This window comes from Lepisma saccharinum, chromosome 15 (genome assembly GCF_977018435.1).
Source record: "Lepisma saccharinum chromosome 15, izLepSacc3.1, whole genome shotgun sequence".
Classification (NCBI taxonomy): domain Eukaryota; kingdom Metazoa; phylum Arthropoda; class Insecta; order Zygentoma; family Lepismatidae; genus Lepisma; species Lepisma saccharinum.
Window position 1 is genome coordinate 25,233,694 of NC_139243.1, and position 14,157 is coordinate 25,247,850.

Sequence of the window (14,157 nt, forward strand, 5' to 3'; positions counted from 1 at the left end):
TTTAAAGTTCCCTTCAGTTTAAGTTATTTCATCTCAGTCCTCTGAAAAACATAAAATCAAGGTTCCAATGCATTTACATTTGGAAAGATGAGTTTAATTGACAGATCTTGGCATATTTTAATATTATTAACTCGCAGTATTGTGTATTATGCAGGCATTTATGTATAATTTCTGTGTATACAGGAGTAGCAGCTACAAGGATAACATTGAACCAGACCAAGTTCAAGGAGGATTATTAGGTGCTGTTACACAGACCAGAGCCCAACCCGTAAGTTAATTTGTCTTGCGGGATTCTGTGACATTTTACATGTGTGTGTGTCTGTTTCTTGGTTGCATCCAGATATCTCAAAAACACTTTTTCTGTTATTTGTTTTTGTTTGAGATGTATTCTCAGTCTACTGTAAGAATGAATTTAATGTAAACAAAACCACATCACTTGTGAGAAGTAGTTCCTTTCCATTTTGTTGGTTCCTGTGTTTCCTTGTACACTGTACAGCTCATAATATAAGGTCCCACAACTTCAGTATAGCAGCTACGTTGAATGATACAGGTTTTATCACATGCTGCCATTGGAATCGCCAATAGGATTCTTGCAAGCCACTTTTATTTGTTTACATTGACTTCATTCTTATAGTGGACATAGTATTGGAAGTCCTATGTGTGTGTGTTCTTGTATCCTCTATCATGTACTGCTTGTGAATGTGATTGTTTTTATTGGTTGGGGTTCAATTGTGCTGTTAAATAAAGTTCTCTCCCTATACTTACACTCTCATGTGGGTAACTGTTTCCTTTCATTTAATAGTAAGTGTGAAGCCTTCATTTGTATCAACAGGGTGAATACAAACCAATTGAGAAAACTACCATGAATTCATTTTTTTTCCATTTATCGTAACCAAAATGTGTTATTGTTAATTAGGGATGGGTCGATATGACATTTTGGCCGATACCGATAAAGTACCGATATAAAATTTGCCGATAACCGATATTCTACCGATCCGATATAAAATTAGAAATGGTCCTTGAAGAACCTGAAAGGTTCACTGACCTCTTTAATAAATGTGTTTCAAGGTGACTGCAGTGCAAGATAAATTGCATATTTAGACATTCACTTTTTTAGAAAGTAAGGCATGATTATTATCCATAAAAATTACAACAAAATGATAGAATTTTGCACTAAGTTATCAGATAATAATCGATATATCGGATCGGTAAAATAATCGGTAATTTTACCGATAAACCGATATGCCTATATTGGCCGATACCGATAGAGTACCGATTAATCGGTCCCATCCCTATTGTTAATAAATGTCAGCTTCTCATATTATTCATAATCATTAGATGATGTTGTGGTGGATAAATTCATTTTTGGCTTCTAGTTCCGATTGCGATCAAGTTGAGATTTCCTGATCGTATGCCTCAGAATGAGTCCAATATATTTGAGTTTTCTTTCCTTACCCTCAAGCAGAGGTTGCAATTTCTGCTATACCTCAGTTGGTATTTTAGTTGTTCAGTTCATTCGGTTATCACGTCATATCTCTGAAAATAATGTTTCAGAGTGGGCTTGCACACTATGTTATCACCATCAGTAACCTTAAGGCAGCATTCAGACAGAAGTAGCGATACGATGCACAGTAGTGAGAAAACAGTCCAGTTTAAGTATGCTTGTCATGTTGCATTTATTTCTGAAGGATCTAGACAGGATCATTTCCAAATAACACATGTTGCTATATTCTGAAAGCTGCCTAAGATATAACTTCTGTCACTTTTGAACAAGCTCCATATTGCTTGCTGCTACAGAAATTTCATAATTTTTTCATCATCTGGCTTTGGGTAAATTCATCCTGTGCACAATCTGGGTCTTTTTCCCCACTGTTGGGGGCAAAATCTAAACTACTAACAACCGCTCTACTTGAACACAATTTGATCCACTTCCATGGATTGGATTGTTACATTGCAACGCTATTAACATTCAAGTTTTTCAAATGAACATGTATATCCATCATGGTGGCTAGAGGAGGTAACTGATACTTTGAGACATTATTGGATGCAGTCAACAAAAAAAACAATTTATTGTATAAGATATTTTCCAGTAAGTGATTTTTTTCTTTATTCTAATTTCTCTTTTTTAGTACAAATTTTGTGTAGAAATTTTTTTCATTTTACATGTTCACCTACATCATGTTCACTAGAAATTTTCCCAAATTAAAAACATAATTTTGCACTAATTTTGCATCAGCACCCACATCCAGTTGTTGGTGTAGTAATCTGAAATCAATATGATAAAAGTGTGGATTTCAGGTAAGTGTCATCCATCCTCATCATCACAGTTCATGCAAATATAAAAATATGTCTCATTATTTAACTTAAGAAAGAAGCAGTACAGATGTGGAAGGAAAGATTTTTTTTTTTTTTTTTTTTTTTTTTTCTGCCTACATGTAATTTTATCCATACAACATCCACCCATAGGAACTTATATTTTTCGCACTACCTGCTACAGTAATTTTCTCAGAGTACCTCATGTAATTGTATTTTGGTTTCTGGGGTTAGAAGATTGCACTTGTAGAATATATGGTACTACACTGGTCGACAATTGCTAAGGAACAAACCCGTTTTGACCAATAACTTTTGACTACGTGATCAGGGTGCAACAGGTGAACAATATATAAGTACAGATATCAGTTAAGGTTTATTGAGAAAAGATGACGGGGATTCCCCATCAACCAAAGAAAAAGGACCTCCATCATGCATAAGCAAAGCTGTTCCTCTGGCACGAGTAGCTTTCGGAAGCCGGGAAATGACACTTTTCGATACCCCGATAACACGTGCCACTTGAGTGACACTTCGCCCTGACTCCAGCTGACCAACCACTCTGCCCCATTCGTACCCATTGCACCAACAGCCTCTACCGTGTTTGACTGTCTCCTGTGGGTACCACCTCCTGCCACAGCACTGCTTTTTTTTCTGATAACGATGCTCCAAGTGCACACGTTCCTTTCTGAATGGACACAACGATTCCTTGCTGCCCTCTATTGGTCTTTTACTGGCAACAAACTGACACGGAGTTGTGTATGAAAAAGATATGGGTCAATATGTGTTTGTTCCTTAGCAATTGTTGACCAGTGTATTTATCACTTGGTGCTTTTTTTTTTCCACATTTGTATATAGATGTAAAAAAACAAAGGAGAGATTTACCTGTAGTTATTTATGTCATGCAGAAGTGGATTCAGTGTTATGTGTATGTAAAATGTGTGTATTGATTCTGCCAGTTGTAACAGTAAACGGATTTTCAGGTGATGAACGTAAATTTAATAAAGATGCACTTGCATGTGTTTACTGATCTTGCATGGTTTCTTACAAAATGGTATGGGTTGTTATAACTTGGAGCTAATATTTAATGGACCCTAATGCGTGTATACAATGTTAGTTCTGTGGAAGAGATTTTCCATATGACATTGCTCGTAAAAGTGTTCAGTTAATTGCACACACTAAAAATAACTGCTGGCCTCCATGGTGGAGTGGTTAGCACAGCAAAGCACACTTCGACGTCAGGTTCGAATCCTGGCCTCTGCATGGGTGTTCTTTGTGATTGTCGCTTCATCAATTTCATCATATCATCACTCATCCTCTTCTTTGCAATTACTCACAAGTGGCAGAAAAGTGAAGTAAAATAAATCAAATCAATCAATCAAAATTAACTGAATTCATTACAAATATTTTTTTGGAAACTTTGTCGTCAAGGGAATTTTTTCCAGCAAACCATGTTTTGTTGAGCATTTTTTTAAACATGAACGTGGTTTGTTGTAGTACAAGAAATATTTTCGACTACAAAGTTTCCAGAAATATTTTATTGTTTTTAGAGTGCATGCACAAATTTACTTGCCAAATTAAATAATAATAAATACTTTTACGGGCAGTATTTCAAAACTAACAACTTTGATAAGTACTGCAAACAGTGCTTTCCCTAGTATATTTTATATTGCATGATGTGGGTATGTCTACAAGGCACCTTCTGTATTCTGAATCTTCACTCGCACTCTGATCCTTTCAATTATTTTTCAAAGCATATGCTTTCTCATGGGGCGCTATGCTTGGACTAGGTATGTTGGGTGTTATTTTCGGTGTCCTAGTTCTTTATTTGTGTGTTGGTCTCCTTTATTTTATCTTCCTTGGTTACAGCATTGTTACTTGGATCTTCATTCTATAATAGAAAACACAGCAAATATATAGACAATAGCTATTTTCACTTTTCAAAAATATAACAGTCGTATATAATGGTCTTATCAACATTCAGGACCCCATATATTGTATTATGGCCCACCAATTAGGGGCAGCTCTACAATAAGAACTACACTGCTGCAGACAGACAAGACAAATTCAGTTTATGAACTAACATTTCAGTGTTGTTATGGTGAATAACATTTTATATTAGATTTGTAAACTTTCCACTAATTAAAGAAAATAAAAATTTCAATCTCAATAAGCTTATTGACAATCTTCAAATTACATTGCACAAATGAAGTACGTGGAGTATATGCTATTAGTTTTTGAAGAAGTCTATTTTTGTTCCGTGTTTTGTACATGTCCTCTTGCAACATACGTACATCACTGAATCCACTTGTGTGTGTTGTATCCTAAGGTGATGCTTTGTAGAGTAGCTTACTGCTTGTATGGTGTCTGATTTTTGTGTTCCTTGTCTGTCTCTTTGGTAATTGTTTTACCCCTTGCACCCCTGTATGGGATTCCACTTCTGCCATGGGTGATTTTTCTGCATGGTGTGTGAAGGATGGTGATACTATCCAGGATGACATGATCGGGGTAAGCTTGCTCATTTGTCTGTAGTTTCAGGTATCCAAGGTAAAAATGAAGCAAGTAGTTGTAGTTACTGTGTAGTTTCTTATGTAGATTTTAGTTCTGTGTTTGTAGTAGCAGACATGCTGGTGACTATAAAATTGAATTTATGCTTAGCTGATTGTGTACATTCATGGGGATGATGTGATCAGCATCATGCTTCCGTTACCTTTATCCCCAGGTTCTCCTCTTTATGCAAAGACATTTGCTGGAAAAATTACCATCTGAGATTGCTCATCTTTCTCCAGAGCTCACCTAGCCTCAAATCAATGGGTACCTGGGGGCAACCCTGGGGGGATATAGGTGGCTGGAGTGTGGTGCTGATCATATCATCTCCAAAATGGCCGAGATAGAGAATGTGTGGGTTCTACCCCAACACCCCCTAAAATGTGCCTTCATTGCACCTGTATCCACGAGATACTTTTACCTTTACGAGATTGCTCAGCTTGGTAATTGAATCTTGAGTCCTGTTGAGAAAATATGTACCAAAAATGTATATATTTTCTCCCAAGTAATGCCGGATTCATTCATACTATATGAGTTTATCTTGGAAATTTTGAAGTTATGCGATTGTTTTGTTAATTTTGACTTGTACTGGTTAAAATTACGAATGAACCGATGCCGATACCAAAGTTTTTGTTCAAATTTTTAATTACTGATACTGGCAGATATATTTTCAGTCCAGGAATGTTTCAGGTTCCGCAAGAATGTCACTTGGCACTTTTGTGGAGCCTAAATATCCTGAAAATTATGCAAAATTCATAATTTTCATTGTTCGTTGTGGGGAGAAATAGATTTTGTGATTAAATATAGTAATTATCTTGTGCGAGATTATAAATATTTTAAAGCAAAACTTTGATAGATTGATATGGCATTGTTGTAATTGAAAACCCTTTATTTTAAAGTTTTAGAAAAATTATTCTTAAATACTTTAAATTGTTTCAATTTGGAATCTGGGTGATGCGTGGTCAGTGCTTCAAGTACCATACTCCCCTGTTTTCTGGCTTTCGAGACTGGAGTTTCCTAATTTTGCTTTCAAGTATCTTCAAATCCTTACAATATTGTATGGACAACTAAATTTGGGGATGTAAGCGAGGGATCCTTTTCAAATGCACCCAAATGTCAACATTCCTTCCATGTAGTACACCCTGGACTGCATTTTGCAAACCATGTGGACACATATCCAGTATAATCCTTTGTGGGGTTCGTGTTGTGTTGTCCCTATGTGTTTGTGATTGTCCCTTCATCAGTATCATCTTATCGCCATTCAACCTCATCTTTGCAATTAGCCAAAAGTGGCAGAAAAATAAGGAGATCCAAAATTTAGGATCTTCTGGGTATTAAACCCTGGACTGCTCCCATCAGAGTCAAGAATCAGAGCGTTCAGGTACAAGGGATGTTAGACAATTGATGAAATAGGCAAACATTGAATTCATTCCACGTGTCTAAATTGGCCTGTGACTAAAAAGTCATGGAAAATTCTTAGATGCAGGTATTATATCTGCATTGAACATGGATTGTTTAATGTTTGTAAACTAATTTGACACACCAAATATTTAAAATGTTATTTCTTGCAATTTGAGGCATTGCAATCATGGAATTTGTTTTTGCAAAATAATTTGATAGCTTAGCAAAGTTGTATTTTAATATTTAGTGTTCTATAATAGTGCTTAAGTTACTGAACCTCTCTCATATCAATATTCATATGAATCATTAATAGCATCAGAATTGTTTTGAAATGGTATCTGTTCAACCTGATCTATAATAAAAATTTAAATTCTGCTTCTATGAACCTTTCCCTTACCTAAGTCTAATCCTAAATGATTAAAATAAATTAACATTTAGCTTTAATGTTAGTATTTTCTTTTTTTATATAGAAGAGATTAATTCACCTTTCGAATACTGAGGTGAGTGTTTAATGTATGCATGTGACAAGTACCTTATTAAAACTAATTGCAAATGTCCAGTTATATATACAACAACTGAAAAGAACAGGAAAAATTGTGGGTTCATCAGGTTCAAACCTTGGATCCTGGCATTCAGTGTCACTCCTCCGTATGCTGTTGTTTCGCGACTGAAATGTGATACTTGTTTACGTTAATGCAAGAGTAGTTTTCAAGAATTCCAGAACCCTGGGTTTGAATGCTCTTCTGTTACTAAATATATAGTGTAGTTTTATGATGCATTAGGATTCTCATAGTTATCTTGTAGTTGTCAAATCTTCAGTCATTACTTTTGTTAAATGTACCAGCTTGCAGGCAGAAATAACTCAACTTAAAAACACTTCTTTTACGTGCCTACCTGGCTATGTTTCAATTTCTGACGCAACTATTGGATCAACATTATCTCATATGGAAATTAAGATTGTATGTGTTTTTTATGCATGTTTCTTGCTTGAAATAGACTTCTTAATATATGAATTCCAGTTTAAATTATTTATTATTTGTTTTTTTTTTTAAGAAACAGACTTTCCTCTTTTGAGATGTGCTCAAAATTTAAATGGCATTTTTGAAAGTGCTTAAGCATTCTCTCCCACAGTACAAGTAATTCAGGGAGCAAATTTGTGTCAGTGAATGTGCAAAGAATGAAGTTCTAAAGTATAGTATTATAATGTCATGGGTATAGTACTGTATTTTCACATGCGTAGGCTGCACTTTTTTTACCATACATCATAGGATAAAACCTAGGCTGCGGCTTATTCGAAATAACTGAAATTAATACTTAATTTTTTTCAAAAGTGTCCTTTGTTAAACTATTTATGCATGTTTATTTCGTGTATGCTGAATTTTCTCCCTGCTGTTCAATTTCCATTTGCTTGGGCATAATGGACCATTTGAAACTTAAATTTCAAGGTACAACTCACTACTTGATCTGTGTTCATTGGCCATTGATGAATCAACTCAAATGATGAAGAAATGAATGTTAACCAGGGCTGAGCCGATATTGACGTATCAATAGCATAAAGTATTGATGGGTTGGAATTGAATCATTGAAACCATTCTGCACTTACTTGGAGTGCAGGTGTGTCATGGAGTCTGCAGAAATGCCATGCACTACTTTCATGGATTCTGAATATTCCTCAAAGTGCATAATTTGCATTGATTTTTCAACTATATTGTGGAGGGAGATGCATTTTGTGTTTAGATTATCATCTCGTGTGCAATGTTGCAAATATTTTAAAGCAAAACATGTGTTGGATTTTTTTTTGTCTTGCATGTACGTATTGTAGAATTATTTCGCTTGTTGTTTATGGTTCTTACAAGCACATAGGCACAATTTGCAATGTAACGTTTCAGGAGAACACACACTCCCTTCATCAGACATTTATTCTTGTTCGATTAATGTTACAATATTCATAATTCACTATATGTGCGACTTACTCACTTTATATATATTAATTCATATTTTCAATTTTCACGCAAGTAACAAAGTTTTGTATTTTTAATTTATTGAAAATACGAATTAATAATGTTACAATAGATTGCTACAATCGTTCCAATGGAAAGCTTACATATTAAAATTAATAAATTAAAAATTATAAATATCCTGAACTACTGAATTGTTACAATTTTAAATATTGCCATTTGTATCGGTTCATCGGCTGATCCCTAATGTTAACCATTGCTTTGCTCTGTCTGGCATATTCATGGACACTTGTAGGTTGTAACACTCCCATAAACTTTCAATGGAATTGTTACAATCCAGAAGTGTCCCTGACTGTACCATTATCTTGGCAGCTGCAAGCTTAGGAATTTGAGCATTACCATATTTCTCACCACTTTTTTTTTATTATTTTTACTTTTGAGTGAAATTACAAGAAAAGGTATACATTTTCTAAATGGTACCATCTCAAAAGAGCTACAGTTTGTGAAAATATGGTAATCTAATCTGGGCTATTCATTGTAGAAAAAATTAAACCCATCTGATTTTTAATTGATGATTTCCTTACAGAGGGGTACAAAACCTAAATATCGCAAGTAGCAGATCTTTTTTTGTGGAAGAAAGGATATTGATCAGAAAATAATGATGTTGATGTGGGTAAACGTTAGTGTGTGTTCTTGCTTGCCAGACGAGATACAGTCCATGCCCCTTAGTTCTGTATTGTTGCATGGTTAACTGAACTTTGTGGTAGCTATGTAACTTTACAAGTTCCAAACAACATTTAGTTAGTTGATGTTCCTGTGTGAGTATTGTAGTTGTCTTGTCAATATATTTTCCTATTCTGGTTTTTCTATTCCCTGGTTTTGAATATTTCAAGTGTGCGTGTTTTTGTATGACTTTGTAAGTCTTGCCTTGGATTAGAATATGCATCAGATTTTTTTTTTCATCTCACTCATGAACCACACTTGATTATTAGTATTTTGACAAATTTAATTTGTTATAAAATCTCCTTGAATATCCAATAGCATTAATGTGTTGATCTTTTCCCTTATTGGCCAGACTTTTGTAACAGAAGTTTGGTAAGAGTCCAGCAATAAATATTGGAAAAAGTCTCTTGTTTGTTTTGAAGAACCACAGTGGTATTCTAAATTATCCTCTTTCTCTCCTTTTTTATGCCTCTCCCCCTTTCTCCCAATCCCTGGTTTTCCCCTACAACTCTCCTTTTCTTCAACTACTCACCCTTCAAGCATACCTTCAAGCATAACTTTCCTCTTTCCCTCTTCAACTCTCCCTTTTCTACCATTCAACTGTCCTTCCTCACTGCATCTCTCCCTTTTCCCTCTTTACAACTCTCACTTTCCTCTCTTTACAACTCTCACTTCCCCTCTTTACAATTCTTCCATTTCCCCCTCCTTTACAACTCTCCCTTTCCCCCTCTACAATTTGCCCCTTTTCCCTCTTTATAACACCCTTTTCCCCGGATCCCACTTTAAAAAACTGTAGGTCCAGTCCCGATTAGCCTTACTGTGCATAAAGTGGACTTAAAACACCAAAATCAATCAATCAAACCCTCTCCACAACTCTCCCTTTTCCCCTATTTACAAATTCACAACTCTGCTTTTTCTTAATTTACAACTCTTGCCTTTTCCCTGATTTACAACTCTTGCCTTTTCCCCAATTTACAACTCTCCCATATCCACTACTCTCCCTTTTCCCCTCTTCACAACTCTACATTTTCTTAATTTACAACTATTGCTTTTTCCGTGATTTACAACTCTGCCTTGTGCACAATTTACAACTCCGCCTTTTCCTAATTTACAACTGCATTTTCCTAATTTACAACTCCGCCTTTTCCTAATTTACAACTGCATTTTCCTAATTTACAACTCTTGCCTTTTCCCCAATTTACAACTCTTGCCTTTTCCCCAATTTACAACTCTTGCCTTTTCCCCAATTTACAACTCTTGCCTTTTCCCCAATTTACAACTCTTGCCTTTTCCCCAATTTACAACTCTTGCCTTTTCCCCAGTTTACAACTCTTGCCTTTTCCCCAGTTTACAACTCTTGCCTTTTCCCCAATTTACAACTCTTGCCTTTCCCCAATTTACAACTCTTGCCTTTTCCCCAATTTACAACTCTTGCCTTTTCCCCAATTTACAACTCTGATTTTCTCCTCTTTACAACCATCCCCCTTTTCCTATGCAGGTTAATGTTAATTGTTCTAACCAAGGTGTGCAATATCCAGCAAATATTTTCATAAAAGTCAAAGTCTGACACTAAAATCTTTAGGTGACTGATGGAAAGTGAAAGTGGTAATGTAGCTGATGAATCATGATACCAAAATTATAAGAATTGCATAACCTTACCTTTTGCACTTTTTTATTGTTTTCCTGAGAAATGGTAGCAATTTTTTATGCATGTCTATCCAAGACACTGGATCAAACCTATAGGTTGTTTGTATGCCTGCTGAGAAAATTTTAATAAGTTTTATTTTTCTCTGATGATAAGTTTGTAGTTTTAAATGCTGGTCTTGCATCTACATACACGTCTCATATATGTTCATTTATTACTTTAAAATTTCAAGAATGTTGTTGAAGTAAGGCTTTTGTTTGTATTTGTCAAGCACAGGAGGACTACTTGAGTTTCCTTAATTGTATGTGGCATTCAATGTTGTAAGAAAACTATTACTATTAAGCAGCTTTCTAAATATATTATATTGGAAATTACACACTAGTTTCTGAATTACTATATGACCTTATGAGAAGGCTCCATGCACGTAGTACACCTGAAGTGTTGCAGGCCAATGGGGCTCTGACATCGACCTACAGTCAGTACAATCCTCCATACGGTTTTGTGTTATCCTGTATTTTGTCCTTATGTGCTGAGCAGCCCTTTACAGCCTTAGTTTTGAACCTAGATGTCCTGTATTTTGTCCTTATGTGCTGAGCAGCCCTTTACAGCCTCAGTTTTGAACCTAGATGTCCTGTATTTTGTCCTTATGTGCTGAGCAGCAGCCTCAGTTTTGAACCTAGATGTCCTGTATTTTGTCCATGTGTGCTGAGCAGCCCTTTACAGCCTCAGTTTTGAACCTAGATGTCCTGTATTTTGTCCATGTGTGCTGAGCAGCCCTTTACAGCCTCAGTTTTGAACCTAGATGTCCTGTATTTTGTCCATGTGTGCTGAGCAGTCCTTCACAGCCTCAGTTTTGAACCTAGATGTCCTGTATTTTGTCCTTATGTGCTGAGCAGCAATTTACAGCCTCAGTTTTGAACCTAGATGTCCTGTATTTTGTCCATGTGTGCTGAGCAGCCCTTCACAGCCTCAGTTTTGAACCTAGATGTCCTGTATTTTGTCCATGTGTGCTGAGCAGCAATTTACAGCCTCAGTTTTGAACCTAGATGTCCTGTATTTTGACCATGTGTGCTGAGCAGCCCTTTGCAGCCTGTTTTGAACCTAGACATCCAGTATTTTGTCCTTGTGTGCTGAGCATCCCTTTACAGCTTCAGTTTTGAACCTAGACGTCCTGTATTTTGTCCCTATGTGCTGAGCAGCCCTCTACAGCTTCAGTTTTGAACCTAAACAAGAGATTTTAGATCTCTGAGACGTGTTGATTTTAGCTATCATAAGGGGTTTGGCATGGTATAATTTGACAGATGCAAATAGCCGTAGTGCTGACACCAACATTTTCATATAATTTCAATCGAACTATCTGTAATGGATATATATATATATATATATATATATATATATATATATATATATATATATATATATATATATATATATATATATATATATTAAACTGTGATGCATATCGTGCCAGATATTGCTAAGAATATCCCGATTATGAATGTACTCCTCCTGTGCTTCCAGTTGATTGTTGCAGAATTGTGGTAGACTTGGCATTGTAATAGTTCATTTTTCTTATTTGGATTATGTGATGTTGCTTGAGTTACGTGTTATTTTGTTAATTTTTTCAAGATGCATAAGGAGAGTGACTTTGATGAGATGGCTGCTTGGTTGGAGGACAGGGTAAGTTTGTATTGTGCGCTTTTGTTAATTTTTGCCCTTTTTTAATACTTTATAGCTAGTTGTAATGTTAGTTGCTTTGGTATGTTTTCACGTAGATGTTGCTAATAGTAACCGGAAAGATCAAGTATTTTTATTATTATTATTTTTTATGTGGATGAGAATTTGGTTCATAAATATACAGGACATCCTTATTCCAATATCTACAGTATTGGTTTTCAATTAATTGCTACACAGCGGTCTCACCCATAATCACTTGCTGCAAGAGCCTGACCCTCCAAATGTCGTGTCTGTAATGTTATTTTAAGTGTTTGGCATATTCTTATCAAATGTGCCGGTTTTGCTTTCCTCGGGCAAACTTATAATCTTCCCAACTTTTTATCATCCATGTTAGAAGGAGATGGCGATGTTTTAACAAATGTTTTTTTTAGCTATTTGAGAAGAGTGGGCCTCATACACTGTTTCTAAGGAAGTTTTTAGACTTATCTTACCTTTTTAATGTGTTGTGTTTGTCCTGTGCAGGTCAGTTTACAACCTTCCACTTTTAACCTTTCTGAAGAAGCTCTTTACACCCCCTTTTTTTTTAAACTTAAAGATAAGGAAGTTTTGTCCTATACTTTTAAGGGTGCAAAAGCTTTTGCCAATACTGGCTGATAGCTTTTAGTTCCTTGTACAATCACATGCTTCTGGGTTGTAATGATCCTATTGAAAGTACAAGCTACCCAAAAGAGTTCTTGCCGTTTTTGATGACCCATGAGAAGAAGTGATCACTGATACGGAAATACATCTGCCATGTGCCGGAAAAGTGGTGGGGGTAGGAGTGGGTTCATTGGCATTGCCCAATACAGGCACGTTGCACATGCAGCAGCCATAGATTAAGCAATTGCGAAGAGAAATGGATGTCGAAGCAGCTCGTTCGGGGTTGTCTGCTTTATGACTTAGAGGTGGGCTTGTCCGCAGCCGAATCAAGATGCCGAAAACGTTAAAGCCTTTGGGGACAATCCTGTGAAAGAATGCACTACCAGGCATTGGTTCCAGAAGTTCTGGTTGGAAGATCTGTCCCTTTGTGATGAACCCCACAGTGGCCGGCCACAGGTCCTGGATGACGAGGCCCTGAAGGTGGCTATAGAGGAGGATAGAAACCTAATGTGTGGTGATCTTCCCAACGGCTTCCAGGTTTCCGATGTAACAGACTGCACCTGCAACACATAGGAAAGACGATCAAGTTGAGCAAGAGGGTACCTCATACACTGTCTGAAAGCAACAACGAGTCACAGCCTGTTTGTCGTTGCTTTCTCGGCAGCACTGAAACATATCCATATTTGATCGAGTACTCATCAGTGACAAAAAGTGGGTCCTGTATGACACTCCCAATCGTGCCAGACATTGGTTGTCAACACGGGACCCTGTGCCTCACACCGCAAGACCACCTCTACACCCACGCAAGATCATGCTCTGTATGGTGGACTAGTCGCCAAGTGGTACACTACGAGCTGCTAAATGGGCCAAACCAGCACTGGTGATCTCTACTTGCAGCAGTTGGAACGTGTGCAGCAGGCACTGAAGCAGACGGAACCAGCATTGGTTAATTGCAAGGGTGTACTGCTCCTTCACGACAATGTCAGGCCCCATGTTGCACGTGTGGCCAGGGATACTATACAGCGACTTGTCTGGGAGACACTGTACCATCCACCATACTTCCCGGACCTTGCACCAACAGATTATCACATCTTCCATTCCCTGGACAACCACCTTCCTGGGAAATCCTTCGCAAATGAGGCAGACTTGCGGCAAGCACTCACAGACTTCTTTGCATCCAAGACCCCCGAGTTTTACCGCCAGGGCATTGCACGGCTGGAGGCACGTTGGCAAAAGGTGCTGGATGCCGATGGGGATTAC

At 36.9% G+C, this 14,157-nt stretch overlaps 1 protein-coding gene across 7 annotated transcripts in view; it reads left to right on the forward strand.

Moving 5' to 3' along the window:
- The window catches only part of LOC145999647 (TOM1-like protein 2), a 109,022-nt gene that overhangs the window by 78,726 nt on the left and 16,139 nt on the right, over nt 1-14,157 (forward strand). For 4 of the 7 annotated variants that reach the window (XM_083136760.1, XM_083136762.1, XM_083136768.1 and 1 more), the window contains exons 9-11: nt 184-268; nt 4,783-4,815; nt 12,211-12,261. In XM_083136760.1, the coding sequence (XP_082992886.1) occupies nt 184-268; nt 4,783-4,815; nt 12,211-12,261 (169 nt within the window). Of the gene's footprint in view, nt 1-183; nt 269-4,782; nt 4,816-6,725; nt 6,756-12,210; nt 12,262-14,157 lie in introns of all 7 variants that reach the window. The other 3 variants (XM_083136761.1, XM_083136763.1, XM_083136767.1) reach the window with 3 other exon arrangements.